We start from the raw sequence: 22,397 nt of genomic DNA, 5'->3' as shown, positions 1-22,397 counted from the left end.
TTTGACCAACAGGACTGGATAAAGTCTTTCTTAGAATTTTGTAGAAGAGTAAAGTAACCATGGTTGAACATTCAGACCAGGGATAATTAAACAGTTTCAAAGAAAAGTGAAAAACAACAATATGCCAGAAGAAACAGGCAAGTTATAGGTACACAGTGTAGAATTTTTAAAAAAGTAAAATTAATAAAGTTATTATTAAGATTTCACAAGGTAAACATATATTATCTCACTAAGGGTGATAAAAACTTTAGGTTTAGATCATTATTTTTTGTTACTTATATTGACTGTTATTAGTGTGACTTGAAAGGAAAATTAATGGAAAAGTTAGACCTCAGTAATCAACCAAATATCTGTGTATAGCATTTTATAACTTACAGAATGTTTTACCATATACTTCATTTCATTTCCAATAACACTGTGAGATAGGTGCTATCACTTCTATATAATAGGTGAGGAAACTGAAGTTCAGAGAGGTTCTGTGGCTTGTTCAAGGTCACATAACTAAAAGAGTTGCCAAGGGTGCTGGCCTCAAACTCAGGTTTTCAATGTTCAAATGCTGTGCTCTTTCCACTCAGACATTCGGAGCTATTTCTGCATGTGACATAACCTGCTTTTTCCTGTAGCCCTAAATAAGGACTGTGTTTACAGTGGTGTGACATGTTGTTTGGGAGGTGAGCAAAATGGTAGTCAAGTAGCTGTAATAAGAAAAAAAATATCTCTTCTGATAGAACTGCCTATACTCCTTCTTTGTACAGATACTGAAATTCTGTCCCCTGTGATAATACAGTGTTCACCACATTCTTGCCACAGCTCTGGTTTTAATGTAAACAGTGCATTTCATTACAGGCAGTTTGTGATTGGGGGTGAGGTCTTACCATGACTGGCTGGGTGGTGGCCAACTGAAGGAGATGGAAGGAAAGAGGAAAACTTAAAAGAGAGAGAGGAATGAAGGGGCAACTGTGAAGGGTGATAAGGAGGAGGAAGATATAAAAAAGGAAAGGAATGAATGAGCAGAGGGAAGATGGCGTGGAATCCACGATGTAGCACATTATTTTCCTCGCCTCTCAGAAAGAAGTGACAGGAAAGGGAGAATGAGCAAAGGAGGGCTTTTTTTTCATTTACTGTATACTTATTGAGTAAATCTCAATGTCAGGTTCTATGACAACCACTGGGATAAAGTGGTGAGTAAGAGACAAGGTCCCTCAGTGCATGAAACTTATGTTCTAATGGAGACAGACGTTAAGCAGATAACACAGTAATGGCATTGTTATTTGTGTGTTTTAGTACTTATAAAGAGCGCTATAAGGGAGCATAACATGGGTATCTAATGTGGGCATTGAGATCAGGGTAGTGGTCCCTAAGGAAGTGTCATTTAAGCTGAAATCAGAGAGATGCACAGGAATTAGCCAGGTGGTATGGGTGAGAAGAGCTTAACACAGGTACAAGGGTATTGCAGTCAGTTGGAAGGAAGATTGTCTCTTAGAAACTGAAAGGCCAGTGTTGCCAGGGAGTAGTGAGGGAGGAGAGTGACTTGAGATTCTGCTGGTGAGCAGGTGAGTGGGACTGTGTGGAGCCATTATAGGTCATATTAATGAGGTTAAACTTTAGCTTTAGAGCAAAGGAAAAAGCATTGAGATGTTTTTAAGACAGAGGGGCAGGTGTGTGGTGAAATAATAATAGTGACTACTTATTCAGTCCTTACTTATGGTACTTACTGTTCCAAGTTATTTATTTAAAAGGATTAGCTCGTTATCTTCATAACAGCCCCGGATCTACATCCCTATTTTATAGATGGGGAAACTGAGGCATAGAGAGGTTGAATAATTTGCCCTGAGTAGTTTGCTAAAGATCAACTTGCAAATGGTTGAGTATGATCAGATTTACATCTTTCAAAGATTACTGTGGCTGTGACATAGAAAATGGTGAAGATGAGAGAAGATAGTGGTGGCCTGGAGTGTGGTGGTTGGGGTGGTGGAGGAGAGTGAGTCGATCCCTTGCCATTCTACTCCTAGCCTATGCTCTCTTCAGCCCCATCTGGATTACCTCTGTATCTTCTTAGACTTGCCTTGATCCCCTGGATGCATATTTAGCTAAGGATTTAGAAGACAAATAAGAATGCATTCTGGATGTTAGTTTTCTCCGAACCTTGTTTCTTCCATTTTTTACCAGAAGCTGCAGACCTGAGCTAAGGTGGGTACTTACTTTAATTGGGTAGATTGTACGTTTGGGTTCAGAGTACAGCATGTTAATCATCCGCAAAAGTTTCCTTGCAAGGATTATGCGATAACTGTTAAACTGTCTTCTCACAGATATCTAGCACTAATCCCCACGCCCCATACCTCCAGAAAACTCACCAGAGCCACAGATGAATGGAGCAATAGTTTATTCTCAGATGAACAGAACCACTGTAGTACGGTTACCTAGTATTCTCTGTGCACAGTTAGGTTCTCAAAAAGGGACCCTTTTCCCCATTTCTGCTTAAATGATTATTAACCTGGGACAGAGAGGTATTGTCTATATCTGAGGACCGTGTGGTGCACGACACCATTTTGAGTCCCCTATAGTGAGGGGCTCGATACTTTTAAAGCATTTGGGAAAGAGCATTTTTCCTGAAGGCCTACTTATTTGCATTTTTATTTTGTATTTGGTCCCCATATTCAGCACAACAAGGTCACAGAAGTATTGCTGATAAGATCTGTAGTTTTGTTATATTCGAGGGTGCAAGAAGTATTGGTTGTTTTTCCCTAACCACTTGGTAGATAGCAGTTCTCCCTTCTAAGCTTCGACCTTGTTGCAGGTAAGACATTCAAAAGCTTTATTGCTCTTGCAACTTAAAGGAGTTTCTTAATGCATTTAATCACTAGTTCTCTAAAATCTGTATATTGGAAGAGATGACTTAATTGAAATTTCAATTGCAGAATAAAAAGAAATCCAGAGTATTTAGAAATTCCATTAAATCCAAGACCTGGAGTTAAAGAGTTTTGCCATATTTGAAGCTGAAGAAAGCTGTAGAACATTCTAACATTTATCTCCAATAAAAAATTCTTTAGGGATGAATATAAACATTTTACAAATTGAAGAAGTTCCATAATCTTTGTGAGTTTTAGTAATGTGTCATAGAAATACAGTGAGCTGATTTCAGGTTACTGCTTTCATTTTGTGGGCCATCACATTTACTTTAGCATTTTATATTCTATGAAATTCTTGATAAAACTCAAGAAACAAGACCAAAAAAAGTTCTTCACTTCTCCACGGAATACAGCTCTTAATCACAAATTCCTTAGGGTCTGACTAGAAACCCATGAAGTAATTGAGGGGTTTCCTTTTGAAAGATAACATTTTGTATTTTGTATATTACATGTTAAGTGTTGCTGGGAGCCATCAGTAAAACATATAGTAATAGTACCTGAGATACCTTTGAGGTATCTGGTTAGTACTATTGGTCTATAATTTGGATACTTAACTTTTATATAGCACTTTGAAATCACTTCAGGAAGCTTAATGCTGATAACCTCATGAGGTAAAAAATGAATACCTTTTTAAAATGATGAATATTAAGATTATTTTATAGGAGGAGATACAGGAATTTAGGAATTTTGACTTATTTCTAGTACAAAACTTTTTATATGTAAATGAATAATTTCTAGAATTAAAATAGTACACGTGACATTGATGAAATCATTCTAAAGTTTTGCTGTATTAAAAATATGACCAGTGGATACGGAAGAAGTAATCTGCAGTGGATATGACATAATATTCTGATTTTGCTCTTCTTGAAGTTCAAGGCGCAAAATTTTAGTATTGGGGATATCTGTGTAGGAAAAAAGTTTACTTTTATGGGTATATTATCCACTTTTGTTATAAAATTAAATGCTTTATAAAAATTTCATAAAATGAAATATTTCATTTAAAAATGTGGTTTGTTGGACAGAAATTTTGAAGATATTTGATAAATATTGTAAGATTAAAGAGGTTTTTCTCAATTAAAATTTGAAGCCAAAATAATTTTGCATACCAGCAATTTTGGGGTTCTATTAAACTTTTAAAGCTATACCTGTAATTTCTTCTAAATATTTTATTATGAAAAAATTTGAAACATACAAAAATGTTGAAATAATTGTACAATGAACACTCGTGTACACACCACATATATATTTCTAATTTATATCTTACTGTATTTGTTTATCATCTATTTGTCCAGTTCTCCAGCCTTCTATCAAATGGATATTCATCTTATTTTTTCATGCATTTTAAAGTTGCAGACATAAGTGTATTTCACCCAGAAACACTTCAACATGCATATCATTAGCCAGAGTTCTATATTATTTGATTCTTTTTCGAGGTAAAATTTACATACAGTGAAATGTATAAATCTTAGGTGTACTTTGACATAACTGAAACCCCTATAAAGATATAGAGCATTACTGTCACCCCAAAGGGTGCCTCTTCCAAGTCAATTTCCATATCCACTCCCCAGACATAACCATTGTTCTGATATTATTTTCCTGCATATATTAGTATTTTTTTTTTGTTCTACAATTTCAAGTAAATGGAATCATACATATGTGTAAGGCTTCTTTCACTTAGCATACTGTTTTTGAGATCCCTGTTATCATCAATAGTTTACACTTTTTTTTTAATTGACGAGTACCGTTCCATTATAAACATACAACACAGTTCACTTATCCATTCTCTTGTTGATAGACATCTAGCCTGTCTTCTGGTGTTTGGCTGTTATGAGTAAGCTGATGTGAACATTTGTGTAAAAGTCTTTGTGTAGATTTGTTTCATTTCTTTGGGTAAATACTTAGGAATGGAATTGCTGATATGTCTATAATTTAAAAATTGAATTTAGCTATTTTTAATCATGCTTTTCACTAGGCTACATTTCATTTTTAATACAGTATTTTATTCTGCCAATTAATAACTAATATTTGAGAACATTTACAATATTAATGGAACTTAATCTAAGAGATGTTCAGCTTACATTTTTTAAAAAAGTATTTCAATACTAAGTATGCATAAGAGAGATAATTATGGTCATATTATGTCAAAAACATAATAAATGTTAGTCTACATAAATTCAGTTTTTAGTGTAAAGTTCTTTGGCTACAAGAAAGAACATTGGGTTTATTTCACTAATGGAAATATCTCTTAATGCTGGGATGGCTTCTTGATATTTCTTCTGCTGTTGTTTTTAGCATAGTTGTCTGTGATTGTATGAATGGAGTTGAGTGGAGAGGTACTCATTATGTTTATTCCAAATAGGAGTATATAACCGATTACTATAGTAATGAGGAGGTAGACAGGGAATGCAACTGCCCAGTACTTTTGAGACCAGTAGCTTAAGCCTAAGGAGTTTAGCTAAAATTCAGGAATAAAAGCCCATATGAGATATAGTGTGAAGCCATATTGGGAGTTTAAGAAAAGAGCAAAGCCATAAATTGCTTGTTCTGGCAATGGCGATGGTGAATTTTCCATTTTCTCTGTGGCTCTAGACAGTCTCAGCACTGTGTGCAAGCACCTACCCAGGAGCTGCAGGGGAGCAAGAGAAGAAAAACTGAGTGACAGGCTTGGTGGAGACAGTACTCCCTGCTTAGGCCTGCATTTCATTTTTTAAAATTTATTTATTTTAATTAGTTTCAAGTATACAGTACATTTGTTAGACATCTATACAGTTTGTAAAATGGTCCCCCTAATTGCACCATCCCTCCCCTGACCCTTCAGCTAGCCAATGTATTCATTCTATTTGCATTCCCTATGCTGTGCTCCTCATCTCATGTCTGTCCATCAGCTACTAATTTGTACTTCTTTAACCCTTCTCCCAGCCCCCCAAATGCCCCTCCCCTCTGTCCATCACCAAATTGCCCACTGTATTTGTGACTCTGTTTTGGTTAGTTTATTATTTTTATTCCTTAGATTCCGCACATAAGTGAGATCATATAGTGTTTATCTTTCTCTGTCTGACTTAAATACCTTCAAGGTCCATTAAAGCAATATGTTTTTCCATCCCATTCCTTTTAGTCTGTCTTTTAATCTGAAGTGAGTCTCTTACGGGCAACATGTAGGGGTCTTGCTTTCCTTTCCATTCATCCACTCTTTTAGTTGGATCACTTAATTCTTTTCCATTTGAGGTATTAATTGATAGGAATGTAGTTGTTTCCATTCTTTATTCCTGTTTTTGATACATGTTTTTTGTTCTTAAAGAAATCCCTCCAGCATTTTCTGTAATACTGGCTTGGTGGCGATAAATTCCTTTAGCTTATTTTTGTCTGGGAAGCTCTTTTTCTGTCCTTCAACTCTAAATGATAGCTTCGCTGGATAAATTATTCTTGGTCATAGATCCTGGGTCTTCATCCTGTCGAATATTTTGTGCCAAGCCCTTCTGTCCTGCATAGTTTCTTTTGAGAAATCAGCTGCCAGTCTTATGGGTGTTTCCTTATAAGTAACTATCTGTTTTTCTCTTGCTGCTTTTAATATTCTTTCTTTGTATTTAACTTTTGGCATTTTAATTGTGATGTATCTTGGTGTGGGCCTCTTTAAATCCCTGATTTTTGGAATTCTCTGAGCTTCCTGGGGTTTTATGTCCATTTCCTTCACCAGGTTAGGGAAGTTTCCATCATTATTTCTTCAAACAGCTGTTTAACATCTTGATTTTCTTCACTTACGTTGATTAGATGGGTATTTGGACCCTTAACAGTGTCCCATATGCTCCTTAAATTATTTTTATAGTCTTGGCCTCTTATCTCTTGCCATTGTGATTGCATGTCCTTGGCTTTCCCGTCCTCTAGATAGGGCATTTGATTCTTTTCTTTATTCAGTTTGTTTATTCCTTTGTTTATTCCATTTAATATACTTCTCATCTCAGATAATGTATTCTTCATTTCAGGCTGGTTCACTTTTATAATTTCCATTTCCATTTTTATGGGTTTTTTTTATCTCTGTTGAATTTCTCACCAAATTTAACCAGAAGTTCATTGAGCATCTTTATAACTAGTGTTTTGAACTTCATGCCTATTAGATTACTTGACTCCATTAGATCTGGATCTCTGTTCTATTCTCTCATATGGTTTCTGTTTCTTTGCATTCCCATTTTGGCTGCGTTTCTGTGTCTGTTTCTATGTACTAAGCAAAGCTTCTAAGTCTCCTGGTCTTATTAGTGTGGATTTGTGAAGTAGGTGTTTAGTGGCACAGTCCTGAGAGGGGTTCAGCTGCAGGCCAAATTTAGCCCAAGCCTCTGCCCCTCTGGGTCTACCTGTTAAGATTCAGCAAGCAATCCACAGGTGCTGTTCTTATAATTGCCTCAAGAGGACATGCCAGAAACTGAGGCCAACTACCTTCAGTGTGAGTTTTGGGGGTTGGCTCAACAAAGAGCACCTGACTTGCCAAGGACACACCTGGATGTGGTTTGGGTGGGGCCGTGAGATGGGGAGGCAGAGTTTCAGGGAATCCTCGGGGTGGAGCGACCTCTCTTATCTAGTTCAATGACCTCTTGGCTATGGTGGAGCTGTGTCCATGCACTGGGAGTGGGGAGGGCTTAATAAGGAACAATGGATACTGCCAGAACTTCTGTACATAGCAAGTTTCACCTTGACCTTCACTCTGACAGTGTCTCTCTGTAAGTCTCTCATGTTCCCTGTGCGCAGCTGAATCAGCACTGGTGCTCAGAGCAAGCAGGTCCGTCACCGTGAAAATCTGCTGCTGATGCTGCCGCAGCCTCCATCTCACTCAGTCGCTTGGGACTGGGTAGCCCTGTGTCCTTGCCCTGTCCTACCTTCTGCCGTTGCAGGGTGCTTTCTTGGATTTCTCTCTCCCTAGTCATATGGCTTGTTCATCAAGATCTCAGGAGATTTTTCCTTGCTGCTTGCTCTTTGTTTCCGTCACAAGTTTGATTTGGTCGCTAGAGGATGAACAGAGCCTCTATCATCTATGCCATTTGGGTCCTACATTTCATTTTTAACGTATCTTTTCAGTTTCCATTTGCCAACATCATAGGCCAGGTGATCATACATCATTTCTAGATTACAATAGTTTAGCTGGTTCTCTTGCCTCTAGTCACTCCTCGACTTCAATCCATCCAGCACAAGGCTTAAAGGTGAAAACACTATGTTTTGACAATATTCCCTCGTTCAAAAATCTCCAGTGCTTTACTGTTGCCTACTATGCAGTTTCAGAAGGCCCTCTAAATCTGTCTCCACCTGGCCTTGTTTCTTATCCCTTCTCAGCATAAACCCTGTGTGCTCTTTCCCACCCATTTCTGCCTTTATGTTTTTTGCTCATATCGCTCCTGCCTAGAATTTTCTTTCCCTTCTCTCCATTTCCCAAATCCTTCAAGTTTTTAAGGTACAGCTCAAAATTCCACAACTGGGTTGTGAGCTCCCTGCAGGAAACTTGCTCTGTCCACTACTTTTGTGTTTCAGTGAATACTTATCATAGTGCTACAGACATAATAGACATTTAGTCAATACTTAATAATTTGTCTGGTATTGAAGATTACAAATGAGCCTGTTTTTTGGTTATTTCTTTTTAATGCCCAGTTGATAGGTTTTATATTTAAACAACTGTTGGATGTAAGAGTTTTCAAAAATATTTATTTTTAGGCTACAGTGATATAGTTTCAAACTATGAAATTTAAATATATATATATTTCTAATTTCTGATATCAAAATTAGAAAAATGTGCTATAATATGTATTATAATTACATTGTAGTAAAATTATCTGATGATACCTATAGAGGGAATGAGTCATTTATGATAGGTGTGCTTACTAAACAGTGGAAGGCTTACTGTCAACTCTTTTCTTTTTGTGTGTAAAGGCTTGCTATAAAATGTACTACACAAGTTATGTACCTGCCCTCTTAATGTGTTGCATCATCACTGCAGACACACATAGAAATGGTGTGATGCTTTGAGCTGAGTGACGATTACTTTGTCATTCCATACAAATAAATGCTGCTCCACACTGCTGAATTGTCCTGGTTGTCTGTGTTCACTGTGACACACTGAGGCCCCAGGGGCTACAGTTTTGAGATTGAGGTGACTGACCGCTTTCTTGGAGAGCTAAGCTTCTGTCCTCATTCTTTTGAACCTTTACTCTCTTCCCCTTAATTGTGAGTATATTTGTAGCTCTGTATCCAGAACACTATAATTTCTGTTGGCCACTGCTACTGTAGTCTTTTTCCCTGGACTGTGTGTCTCATCACAACTCTGTGTTTGCTCTGCTACTCCTACCCTGTTATCTATGTTATCATTTTTTCTTGTTTCTCCATTATCCTGTCACTTCTTCTCGACTTTTTGCATTTGATGTGAAGATGCTCTCCCTTTCCATACCCTGGCAGGCAGTAAAAGCACTCCTTTCTTTTTGCACTATGAACTGATCAGAGTGTTGGATGTAATTTTCAGGTGTACTTCTCTGGTCTATATTTATGGGCGAATATGGGCTCTTTCTATACTGCCAAACTTTTTGTTTCTTCTCAGCTTTATATTTATTGTATAATATTGGTGCTGGGTATGATGATATTACAGTTATTACCATGTATTACAATATTATAAGGATATATTTTGTTCCACAGTATAATTAAATCTAGAACATAACGTGGCACTTAGCAATTTATTTTAACTCTCAAATATCATGTGGCCCACTTAATTTTTTTTTATTTTGGTAATATGGAAGTAGGAATGTGGACAGGATCATGTGTCATTCTGGTATGACTTTAAGGTGTTTACTGTTGAAATAACTTTAAAGATTGATACATGTATATATACTCTTAATTAATTTTTCTCAACAGTTTACTCATAACTCATCTCTTGATTTATAGGTCCCAAGGAACCCTGATATCCCAAATCAAGCTGTGGCTCAAAGAGAGGAGCAAAAAAAGATTGATGAAGCTGAACCTCTTACACCAGAGGAGACTGAAGAAAAGGAAAAACTCCTCACACAAGTAAAATATTTAAAGTGACTGAAATACTTCTAGTCAACCAATAGTAAAAAGAAAATATATCACTTAATTTCTATTGTATGGGCTCAGTACCCTGACTGGACACACTAATAAAACCCAGGGCTATTTTGTATATGTTTCGACCAAATATCTCTATTTTTTATTCCTTTCACAGAATACACCCTTTTGGAAATACAAAAATGTAAAATATAGGTGCCCATTATTAAAAAGACATGTATTTTATCAATTATAATCAGGCCAATTAATCTACATATGAATCCTGATACACAATTATTACTAGTGTATTCTTGAAAATTTAAATATACTTTGTTGAGTGATGTGAACTGTCCTCTGAAATTATTTATGAAATTAATTATTTATGGAAACATTTCATAATTTTTTAAATGCCTTTAGTACTTTCTTGGGAAGAACTTTAATACAACGAAGGATGAGAGATTTCTGAAACTTTTTTCTTATTTTTTTTCAGCTTTATTGAAATATAATAGACAATTAGTTGCTTATGTTTACATTGTACAATTCAATGAATTTATCTCAAGTATAGTTAGCATGCAACAGCATACCAGTTTCATTTGTATAGTATAGTGATCAGAGAGCCACACATCCCACACAGCGATCACCCCACTAAATCTAATGCCGTTCTTCCCCCTTACATATTTATTACATTATTAACCATCTTCCCCATACTACATTCTACATCTCCACGTCTGTTCTGCAGTTATCCACATGTACTTAAACCCTTTGCCTTTTTCACTGTCCCGTCAATCTCATCCCATCTAGTAGACCTCAAAATATTCTCTGCATCTGAGTTTATTTCTGCTTTTGTTGTTATTTCTTTTGTTCTTTAGATTCCGCATGTATGTGAAATCAAGTGATATTTGTCTTTCTCTAGTCAACCCATTTCATTCAGCACAATAACCTCTAGGTCCATCAAAGCAATATCTTTTTCCATTCACTTCCTTTTAGTCTTTATGTGTCTTTAATCTGAAGTGAGTCTCTCGTAGGCAGCATATGTAGGGGTCTTGCTTTCTTATCCATTCAGCCACTCTATCTTTTGGCTGGAGTGCTTAATTCTTTTCCATTTGAGGTACTTGTTGTAGTTGTTACCATTCTTTATTCCTGTTTCGATACGTGTTTTTTTCTTCTTAAAGAAGTTCCTCCAGCATTTCTTGTAATACTGGCTTGGTGTTGATAAATTCCTTTAGCTTTTTTTTTTTTTTTGTCTGGGAAGCTCTTTTCCGTCCTTGGACTCTAAATGATAGCTTTGCTGGGTGAAGTATTCTTAGTTGTAGATCCTGGATTTTCATGACGTCGAATATTTTGTGCCAAGACCTTCTGTCTTGCATAGTTTCTTTTGAGAAATCAGCTGCTGGTCGTATGGGTGCTCTCTTGTAGGTAACTTAACTGCTTTTCTCTTGCTGTTTTTAAGATTCTTTGTTTGTCTTTAACCTTTGACATTTTAATTATGATGTATCTTGTTTGGGTGTTTTCGTGGTCCTCTTTCTTGGGACTCTACACTTCCTAGTGTTGTATGTCTATTTCTTCACCAGGTTAGGGAAGTTTTCCATCATTATTTCTTTAAATAGTTCTTCAACGTCTTGTTTTCCTTCAGGTACCCCTATGACATAGATATTTTACATTTAATTGTGTCCCATCAGCTCCTTATATTATTATTACAGTCTTGACTTCTTTTTTCTTGCCATTCCAGTTGAGTGTCTTTGGCTTCCCCATCCTCTATATCGGCGATTTTATCCTCTTCTTTATCCACTCTGTTTACTCCCTCTATTATACTCTTAATCTCAGATAATATGTTCTTCATTTTTTACTGGTTCCCTTTTATAATTTCCAATTCCATTTTTATGTTTTTTTAATCTCTTAAAGTTCTCACTGAATTCATCTACACTTCCCATAAGTTCATTGAGCATCCTTATAACCAGTGTTTTGAACTCTGCATCTGTTAGATTGCTTAACTCCATTATTCCTGGATCTCTGTTCTGTTTTCTTGTATGGTTTCTTCTTTTTTGTCTACCCATTTTGGCTGCCTTTCTCTGTCTGTTTCTGTGTACTAAGCTAATCTTCTAAGTCTCCTGGTCATATTAGCACAACTTTGTGCAGTGTCCAGTGGCACAATCCTGAGAAGGGTTTAGCCTCTGCCCCTCTGGGGCCACCTGTTGAGATTCAGCAAGCACCTCCAGATTCTGTGCTTATAGTTGTGTCAAGAGGCCATGCCAGAAACCGAGGTCAGCTGCCACCAGTGTGTCTTGACACTGCTCAACAAGGGGCACCTGACTTGCTGAGGACACACATGGATGTGGCTTGGGTGGGGCCATGCGTTGAGGGTGGCGGAGTTTTGGGGAATCCTCTGGGCAGAGTGACCTCTGTTTTCCAGTTTGATGAGGTCTCTGCATGGCAGTGCCGAGTCCGTGTACTGTGAGGGGGGAGTTCAGTAGAGGAACTGTGGATACCGCCTGCACTCCTATACAGAGAGAATCTTGCCTCTGGCCTTCATTATAACAACTCATTGTTACTCCGTAAGTCCCTATTACGCCCTGAGCTGGTGACCTTGCTCTGGTGCTCAGAGTGAGCGAGTCCATAGCTGTGAAAGTACGCTCATGGAAACAGCTGCTTTAAGAGGTAATTGCCGTTGCTGTAGCCTCTGTTCCACTCAGCTGCTTGGGACCAGGCAGCCTCACATCTCTGCCCCCTCCTACCTTCTACCATGCAGGTTGATGTCTTTTTTTCCCTCCCTAGTTGTGGGGCTTCTGTTCATCTAGATCTCAGGTGACTCTGCTTGCTTTTGCTCCATGTTTCCGTCACACCTTTGATGTGATTGCAAGAGGGGATGAACGAAGCTTCTGTCATCTACACCATTTTTACCCTCGATTTCTGAAACTTATTAAGGTGATCATTGTACAATTTAAAGCTACTAGTTTTGAAGAATTAGAAGGATTATGGTCAATATGGCAGAATAGGTAAATGCTGTGCTGGCCTCCTCCCAGGAACACATCAAATTTACAGCTAAACTACAAAATAACAATCACTGCTGGGAGTCACCTGAAATCTAGCTGAACATAAGTCCTATAACTAAGAGTATACAGAAGTCACCTTGATACTGGTAGAGGGGCCAGAGATGTGGAATTGGGCAGGTCCCATACTGGCATGTGGGGGTTAAAATTTAGAAGTGGTATCTTGGTTTCAGAGGTTCCCCCTGAGGAGATAGGGGTCCCAGCCCAACAACAGGCTCTCCAGCTCAAGGTTCCAGTGTGGGAAAGAGAAGTCCCCATGACTTCTGCCTGTGAGGCAAAGATTGTTGCTGAGTGAGATGGAGGGCTGCTGGGCCCCAGGTGTTCCTCTTTAGGGCCTGCATATGGACTTACTTGCTGACGGACACCTTATGCTGAGTTCCAGCATTGGAACAGCAGTTGAAAGACACCAGGGACATATAGGGAGGAAATGAATTGTCTGGTTTTGAGACAAAGGCTGCATGGGCACCTTTCTCTCAGAAGTGCTGGCAGAAGCCATTGTTCCTTTGTTGAGCCCTCCCCTTATCCAGGTGCAGATACAGGTGGGCACCAAATCTGATTCTCTATCAACTTGGCAAACTCTGTTAGTCCTACTCTGGTGATTCCCTGAGTCCCTGCCCCACTCAACTTGTGGGCCCACCCGAGCTGTTTCCAGTGGCTTTTCTATACAAACAGCCTATCTTGGCTCATGCTGAGAACTTTTATAAAATCTCTCAAAGGTTCACAAACTCCAAATAAGCAGTATCTGGCCACAGCATGCCCTGTACCTCTTGCTAAGTAGCCCCAAGCCTGTCACTAGCAGCAGCGGCCTGTTTGTAGCTGAGCCTTTTCCAGGCACCTTCAGGCCCATCACAAATAGCTGCCTTCTGTATATCACCTTATAGTTCATACCGAGTGGCCCTGGGCAGGGTACAGACAGCAGCTGACCTTGGCCAGCAACAATGCCCCTCTCAAGAGAGATCTCAGAACTAACACACTCTATGATCAGCTTCAGACCCCACACTGGAGAACTACTAGATCTCCTCCACAAACAGCACACACAAAGGGCAGACAGGGCAGGCACCAGATCCCTGCTAAAGCAAATCCTGCTCTGTAGGGTCAGCCCCTGCACAACAGCGCCTTCACTGTAGTCATGGCCAGTCTCACAACCAATCAGCCTGAGAGCGAATACCTCCCATTGACTTGCAAACAGTAACCAAGGCTCAACTACAACAGAAACATACACACATCTTATAAAAGTGACACCTACAATACCCTACTGAGGTGAGCATGGAAATTGCCACTGTGCCCCACAAGACACCTACTACATAAGGCTACTCTACTAAGATTAGGAGATATAGGAGCCCTACCTAATACATAGAAACAAACACAGAGAAGCAATCAAAAGGAAGAAACAAATATTTCTCAAATAAAGGAAAACTCCAGAAGAACAAAATGGAGATGTTTAGGGGCACATATGTCTTTTCAAATTACTGTTTTCATTTTTTTTTATAAACATCCAGAAATGGAATTACGGGATCATTTTGAGAAAAGTCTATATTGTTTTTCATAGTGTCTTCACCAATTTATATTTCTACCAGCAGTGCACAAGGGTTCCCTTTTCTCCATATCCTTGATAGCACTTGTAATTTCTAGTCTTTTTGATAAAAGCCATTCTAACTGGTGTGAGGTCATAATCTCATTATAGTTTTGATTTGCATTTCCCTGATGATTAATGATGTAGAGCTTATTATCATGTACCTGCTGGCCATCTATATTTCTTTAGAAAAATGTCTGTTCAGATCTTCTGCCCATTTTTACATTAGATTGTTTGTTTTCTTTGCTATTGAGTTGTATGAATTCTTTATATTTTGCATATTAGCCCCTTATCAAATATATAATTTGCAAATATTTTTCCCATTCAGTAGGTTGCCTTTTATTTTCGATGATGGTTTCCTTTGCTGTGCAGAAGCTTTTTATTTTGATGGAGTCCCACTTAATTTTGCTTTTGTTGCTTTTACTTTTGTTGTCGTATTCAAAATATCATCTCCAAGACCTCTCTCATGGTGCATACTATTAGCTTTCTTCTAGGAGTTTTATGGTTTTTTGTCTTACGTTCAAGTCTAATTCATTTTGAGACCATTTTCGTGTGTAAGATAGTAGTACAGTTTCATTCTTTCACTTGTGACTGTCCAGTTTTCTCAACACCATTTATTGAAGAGACTGTCCTTTTTCCATTCTATATTCTTGATTCCTTTGTCATAAATTAATTGATCTTTGTCATAAATTAATGTATCCGTGATTAAAAACTCATGGCAGTACAAAGGAACAAAATGTGAGTCATCTGAAATCTTTATCAAGTAAAGGCTAGAGACAGAGGTGTGCATTGTGGAGGGTATCACATTTATGTGGGTTGGGACATGAGAAGTGGAAAACAAATTCTTGGTCTTGGGACTTCATAGACATGCTAATAATACCAAAGAGTTTTAAAACACTGGTTAAACTCATCTCTTTTAGTAAATAAATTGAGTGGGCCCAATAAAAATCTGTTTACAGAAATCCTTTTTGTGAATATAATTTTGAACAGAAGTCACTTATGTATTTGGAATGATAGAAAGAGCTACAAAACTTTTTTTCTGCGCTCCATGTTTTTGTATTTAATACATCCACATTTTTCCCTGAAATTAATATACATGGGAATATATATATTTATATATAGTCTCAGGTGAATACCAGACTAATCAGGGGGATTACTTTTAAATTATATAAATATCTAACCACTATGCTCTTCACCTGAAACTAATTTAAATTAATACTGAATGTCAATTGTAATTGAAAAATAAAAATAATAAAGATATACACTAAAAAACCCACTGAAATTCTGGAATATCAGGACTTCAGCATTTATAGTAGCACTTTTATTTTAGTGCATTTGTATTTTAATGTAGTAGGCATCTATAAAATGTGTAATTTTAAACTACAGTATCTTAGAACCATAAATCAGTTTTTAGTATTTGGAGAATAGTACATTCTCTTCATGATAGAAAAGCAGTTATTTTTATAAATAATGCTCACTCAAGTTTTGATTACAACATAAAAAGCTTGGAATTTTATGAGGAAGAATGTTTTAAATCTTATAAACTGTTGTAATCTACTGTTGTATGGAAAAAATAGAATAATAAGTGGACTTAATAATTTAACCTTGATTGATGATGTTTAATTTTTTCACAGGGATTCACAAACTGGACTAAGCGAGATTTTAACCAGTTTGTTAAAGCTAATGAAAAGTATGGAAGAGACGACATTGATAATATAGCTCGAGAGGTGGAAGGCAAATCGCCTGAGGAGGTCATGGAGTATTCAGGTTCGTATATATATAACTTCAAACATGGTTTTAATTGTAACCTTTTAAATTTTTATGAATAAAGTGTGAAAGTATAAAATATAATTGTATTTCTATGAAAAGATTATAAGATTTATCAAAACAAAGTGACCTCTACTGTCCCTATCAGTTAGCTTATGGAGCCACGTAAAGCCCTGATGAAACAAGGGTGGCTCTTGGATGAACATTTTATGATTTTAAGTCTTAACGCTCAAGTCTAATTCATTTTGAGTCAGTTTTTGTGTATAGTATAAAATTAGTTTCCCACTTTCCCACCTCTGGAATTTGATACTCTACTGGGCAAGTCAAGTCCAAGATTTCTGGTTCAGTAGATTGTATAACTGTCTTTATAGGTTATCCTTGAAGTACAGAATTCCTAATAGGCCCTTTTAGATCTTCAGAAACCCTTGTCGTGCCTTTCAACTCCAAGCAGGTCATATGGATCCCATTAACTTTAGGCAACCTGGAGAAGATCTAAAAAGACTGCTCAAATAAATCTGTTAGTAGATGCTAGAATCATCTCCCTCTCTTACTCAGCTGTGTATTTGGTCTTGACCAGAACTAGATTAGCTGCTGAAGCATCTGGAGTTAATACAATCCCCATGTCACAGCATATCCAACCTAGAACAGGAAGTTTCAAACTTTCAAATAGGTTGAGCTTTCAAATTTAGTCTGAATATCGGATGTTTATAATTCATTTTTCCCCAAAGAAACAATATTACAAAGTAGATTTAGGTTTCTATGCTTACCCCTCAAAGCCTATTTAGCTTAACAACTCAAATACTATTTTTTGCAAAGAAAAATAGTAGGGAGGAAACATTACAATACTAATAAATACACCAAAGATTAATATAGGATAGGAACAGCTCTTAAATCATCTGTAGTGCTAGTGCCTGAAAAAATCCAGGTTTGATTAGAGAATAGATATTTCTTTTTCCTTTGGAAATATGAAAGGGTCTACTGTTGATTACCAAGGACGTTAGAGGGTAATTATATTAAGTTTTTATTCCATGTAATATAAATCGAGTTTATGAACTTCATTTTCCTTGATGGCAGCGTAACACTGCTATTAATCTTAATTAAGCTTTATCACATAAGCTTAGGGAATTTGGGGGCTTAGAGAGGGGAAAATAGATGAGATAGAGAAAATTTTTTGCAGCAAGATTTCAATGAAGAGTGCAAAAGGATACGTGCAGAGATTTTCTGAAGTAGAATTTTCTTCAAAATAGCATGAGTGTATATGGAGTGGCAAGAAACAAGTGATTCAGAAAGATATGTCAGATGTCCCCTCAAATTCGATACCAGGTTTGATGGAAAGACTAGCTCAGGACAGCTTAATTGGGATTCTGTCAGAGGGTGAAGATATTGGAATAGGTTTATGTAGTTGGTTGCAATAAAAGAAGAAATATGTGCAATTGGCTATTCAGGAGTATCTTTTACATAGCAAGCATTTAAATTTGTATTGATTGAATGAATAACTGAGAGAATAAATAGATGAACACAGATGCTTATAAAAACCAGAGTGCTAACATTCCTTTTTTGATAGCATCTAAAGATGAAAAATTTGAGAATGCAAAGTATGTCATTGAAAGGCCTTTCACTGAAGTCATAAGATGTGACATATTAATGTAGCCAGATTATCTAGCTCACTTATAAAATTTAGGTGACTTGGTATTTTGTTTTTAGAGAAAAGGCTATTCCAAGTAAGTTTTAAAAACAAGCCACAGGTCATTGAAAATATTGTAAGATTAGTGAATGGTTTTAAAGCTGAAGCAACAGTTCCAATAGAAATTACTTCTTCATAGGAAGTTTGAATAATCTGTTGCTGATGATTTTGTTTTTGTTTATGCTTGCTTAGGAAGCTAAGTTCTCTAAGTTTATATGGCCACCTCTCTCCTGTTTCACTTTATGTATTCGGTTCCTTCTATATCATGTTTGAATAAAAGCATGAAAGGGGAAGGGATTAAGAAGTACAAATTGGTAGTTTCAAAATAGTCATGGGGATGTAAAGTACAGCATAAGGTATACAGTCAATAATACTCTAAGAACTATGGGTACTAGATTTATTGGGGTAATCACTTTGTAAGTTATATAAATGCCTAATCACTATGGTGTACACCCAATACTAATATAATATTATATGCAAACTGTATTTGAAAAATAAAAAAAAATTTAAAGCATACCTTAAATCAGTATCTGTAGTACCTTTTGAAATCCTAGTCATTTGAGATGCATGATTAAAAATGCCATAACGTTTCATGAATGGTAACTCACTAACCTAAAACTTTCTTGTTGAGATCTTTTAATTGAAATGTTAGGGATGTTTAGTAATTGAATATATTACATATGAATCCGAATCTTGATTTTAAGCAGTATAATTTTACTGTATTGTCTCTTGTTAATTCTTTATTCTACAGTTCCTTGGATTCATTTGCTTAAGATGATAATATTGTAAAGTAATAATTGTTTTTCAGCTGTATTTTGGGAACGTTGCAATGAATTACAGGACATTGAGAAAATTATGGCTCAAATTGAACGAGGAGAAGCAAGAATCCAACGAAGGATCAGTATCAAGAAAGCCCTGGATGCCAAGGTACTATATTTCATAATTGTCAAAATATTATTAGACTGTTTTAATTAGTATGGTGATTAGCTTTGATTGATTACTGCACATTTAGTTAAAAGCACTGTTTTGTTTAAATCCACAGATTGCAAGATACAAGGCTCCATTTCATCAGTTACGTATTCAGTATGGAACCAGCAAAGGAAAGAACTATACTGAGGAAGAAGATAGATTCTTGATTTGTATGTTACACAAAATGGGCTTTGATAGAGAAAACGTGTATGAAGAATTAAGACAGTGTGTACGGAATGCCCCTCAGTTTAGATTTGACTGGTTTATCAAATCTAGAACTGCCATGGTATGTATTACTTTCTAACTTATTTCTTCCAACTTTTTGTTTAAAGAATTTCAAATATTATATATCCTTCACTTAGATTCTCTAACTGTTAACATTTTGCTGTATTGGCTTTGTCCCCTCACCTATGTATGTGTACATATACTTATATATACATAGAATCTATATATACATGTACAAAATTTCTAGTTGTCCCCAAAGTATTTTTCATAGCTGTTTTTTAAACTGGATCCAGTCAAGGTTCACATATTATATTTGGCTTTTGAGTCTCTTTTAGTCTCTTTCAATCTACATTTCTTTTTAGAGACAATGATTTTTTAAAAAATTTCATTTTCTTTTTTTTTTGTTTTATTAAATTCATTGGGGTAACATTGGTTAATACAATTATATAATTTTCAGATGTACATTATAATTTGACATTTATATATTTTACTGTATGTTTACCACCCAAAGTAAAGTTTCCTTCAGCTACCATATATTTGATCTCCTTTACCCCATCTACCTCCCCCTCATCTCCCACCCCTTACCCTCCTCCGGTAATCAGTAGTCCATTGTCCATGTCCATGAGTCTCTATTTGTTTGTCCTGTTCATTTTTTGGTTTTAGGTTTATATCTCACATATAAGTGAGCATGTGATTTTCAACTTTTTCTGTCTGGCTTATTTCACTTAGCATGATTATCTCAAGGTTCATCCATGTTGTTACAAATGACAGTATTTCATCTCTTCTTATGGCTGAGTAATATTCCATTGTATATATGTACCACAGCTTCTTTAGCCAATCCAATCCTCTATCATAGGACACTTTGGTTTCTTTCATGTCTTGGCCACTGTGAATAATGCTCCTATGAACATCGGTATGCAAATATCTTTTCAGATATGGGTTTTCAAGTCTTTGGAGTAAATACCCAGTAGAGGGATTGCTGGATCATATGATAGATCAATTCTTAGTTTTTTGAGAAAACTTCATACTGTTTTCCATAGTGGCTATACCAATTTGCAGTCCAACCAGCAGTGTATGAGGGTTCCTTTTTCTCAGCATCCTCTCCAACATTTGTTATTACTTACCCTGTTGATTATAGCTATTCTAACAGGTGTGAGATGGTATCTCATTGTGGTTTTGATGTGCATTTCTCTAATAGCCAGTGATGTTGAGCATCTTTCCATATATTTGTTGGGCATTTATATGTCCTCTAGGGAGAAGTGTCTGTTTAGGTCCTCTGCCCATTTTTTGCTTGGATCATTTGTTTTTTTCATTGTCGTTATTGAGTCGTATGAGTTCTTTGTATATTCTGGATATTAGGCCCTTATTAGAGACGTTGCTTCCAAATTTATTTTTCCATTCATTTGGTTGTCTCTTAACCTTGTTGACAGTTACTTTTGCTGTGCAGGAGCTTTTTAGTTTAATGTAGTCTCATTCATTTATTTCTGCTTTTCTTCCCTTGCCTTTGAGGTCAAATTCATAAAATCCTCTTCAAGTCCAAGCTCCTTGAGTTGAGTTCCTATGTTTTCTTCTATGCATTTTATTGTTTTGGGTCTTATATTTAGGTCCTTAATCCATTTTGATTTAATTTTGGTGTGTGGTGATAGACAATAGTCTACTTTCATTATTTTGCAGGCGGCTTTCCAGTTTTCCGAGCACCATTTATTGAAGAGGCTTTCCTTTCTCCATTGTATGATTTTGGCTTTTTTTTGTGAAAAATCATTTGCCTATTTAAATATGGGTTTACTTCTGAACTCTCAATTCTGTTCCACTGGTCTGTGTGTCTGTTTTGCTGCCAATACTATACCATTTTGATTACTGTTGCTTTGTAGTATAATTTAAAGTCAGGCAGAGTGATGTCTCCAGCCTTGTTTTTTTTCCTCAGGATGACTTGGCAATTCGGAGTCTTTTGTGCTTCCATAGAAATGTGATGATTTTTTGTTCTATTTCTTTAAAAATGCCGATGGGATTTTGATGGGGATTGCATTAAATCTGTATAACGCTTTAGGTAATATGGTCATTTTCACTATATTGATTCTTCCAATCCAAGAACAAGGAATATCTTTCCATTTCTTTGTATCTTCTTCAATTTTTTTTAATATGTTCTTGTAGTTTCCATTATATAGGTCCTTCACATGTTTCGTTAAATTTATACCTAGGTATTTCATTCTTTTTGTTATAATTACAAAAGAAATTATTTTTTCCACTTTTTTTCTGACATTTCATTATTAGAATATAGGAACACTGTGGATTTTTTTAACACTGATTTTGTATCCAGAAACTTTACTATATTTGCTTATTGTTTTTAGTAGTGTTCTTGTGGAGTCTTTAGGGTTTTCTGTATAGAGAATCATGTCGTCCACAACCTAGTGACAGTTTGACTTCTTCATTTCCTATTTGGATGCCTTTTATACCTTCTCTTGTCTGAGTACACTCACTAGGACCTCCAATGTTTTCCTTATTTTCGTTGGCTTTTGTGGATTTTACCTCCGGTCCTTCTTTTTTTATGTTATAAACTTAGGTTCTGAATCTTTGGTGTGTGGTTACCATTACAAATATGAAGATGATAGGTATATATATACTGTCGTCCATTTTCTTCTGCCTGTGCCTTATCTCCATTCCCCTTTATGAATGTGGATCTTTGAATCCTCCCCTTTTCTCAATCATTGTTATCTCGATTTGTCACTATGTATGCTGAACGTTCATTATCATCTTGCTATAGCAATTCTCTTATTATTTAAGCTTATAAAGCCCTATTCTTAGTAAGGAATGCACTCTGCTTCTATTTGCCTGATAGTCACCTCACTCCTAATTTTTTTTTGTCATTTTGTTTAGGTGAGCTGACCCCTTTCAGTGTTTCCTGTAATGTAGGCCTCGTGGTGGAGAATTCTTTCATTTTTTTGTATGTCTGGAAACGTCTTAATTTCTATTTCATATCTAAAGGAGAGCTTAGCTGGATACATTATTCTAGGCTGGTAGTTTCTTTCACATAATATTTTAAATATTTGATTCCATTCTTTTCTGACTTGTAAGGTCTGCGCTGAGAAGTCTGATAATAATCCAATGGATTTTCCTTTATAAGTTACTGTTTTCTTCTCCCTGGCTGCCTTGAAAATTCTATCTTTGTCGTTGATTTTTGATATCTTTAGTGCAATGTG

At 36.4% G+C, this 22,397-nt stretch overlaps 1 protein-coding gene and 1 pseudogene across 9 annotated transcripts in view; one reads left to right on the top strand and one right to left on the bottom strand.

The window, feature by feature from the left end:
• Positions 1-22,397, top strand: part of SMARCA1 (SWI/SNF related, matrix associated, actin dependent regulator of chromatin, subfamily a, member 1) — an 82,741-nt gene that overhangs the window by 46,121 nt on the left and 14,223 nt on the right. For all 9 annotated transcript variants that reach the window (XM_036226725.1, XM_036226719.1, XM_036226720.1 and 6 more), the window contains 4 exons: positions 9,819-9,941; positions 16,190-16,322; positions 18,815-18,933; positions 19,049-19,261. In XM_036226725.1, the coding sequence (XP_036082618.1) occupies positions 9,819-9,941; positions 16,190-16,322; positions 18,815-18,933; positions 19,049-19,261 (588 nt within the window). The remainder of the gene's footprint in view (positions 1-9,818; positions 9,942-16,189; positions 16,323-18,814; positions 18,934-19,048; positions 19,262-22,397) is intronic.
• LOC107507510 lies at positions 5,084-5,481 on the bottom strand (annotated as a pseudogene).

The sequence above is a fragment of the Rousettus aegyptiacus genome, unplaced genomic scaffold (assembly GCF_014176215.1).
Source record: "Rousettus aegyptiacus isolate mRouAeg1 unplaced genomic scaffold, mRouAeg1.p scaffold_m13_p_9, whole genome shotgun sequence".
Taxonomy (NCBI): domain Eukaryota; kingdom Metazoa; phylum Chordata; class Mammalia; order Chiroptera; family Pteropodidae; genus Rousettus; species Rousettus aegyptiacus.
Note: the sequence above shows the minus strand (reverse complement) of the source record. Positions and strands in the feature narration are given on the sequence as shown.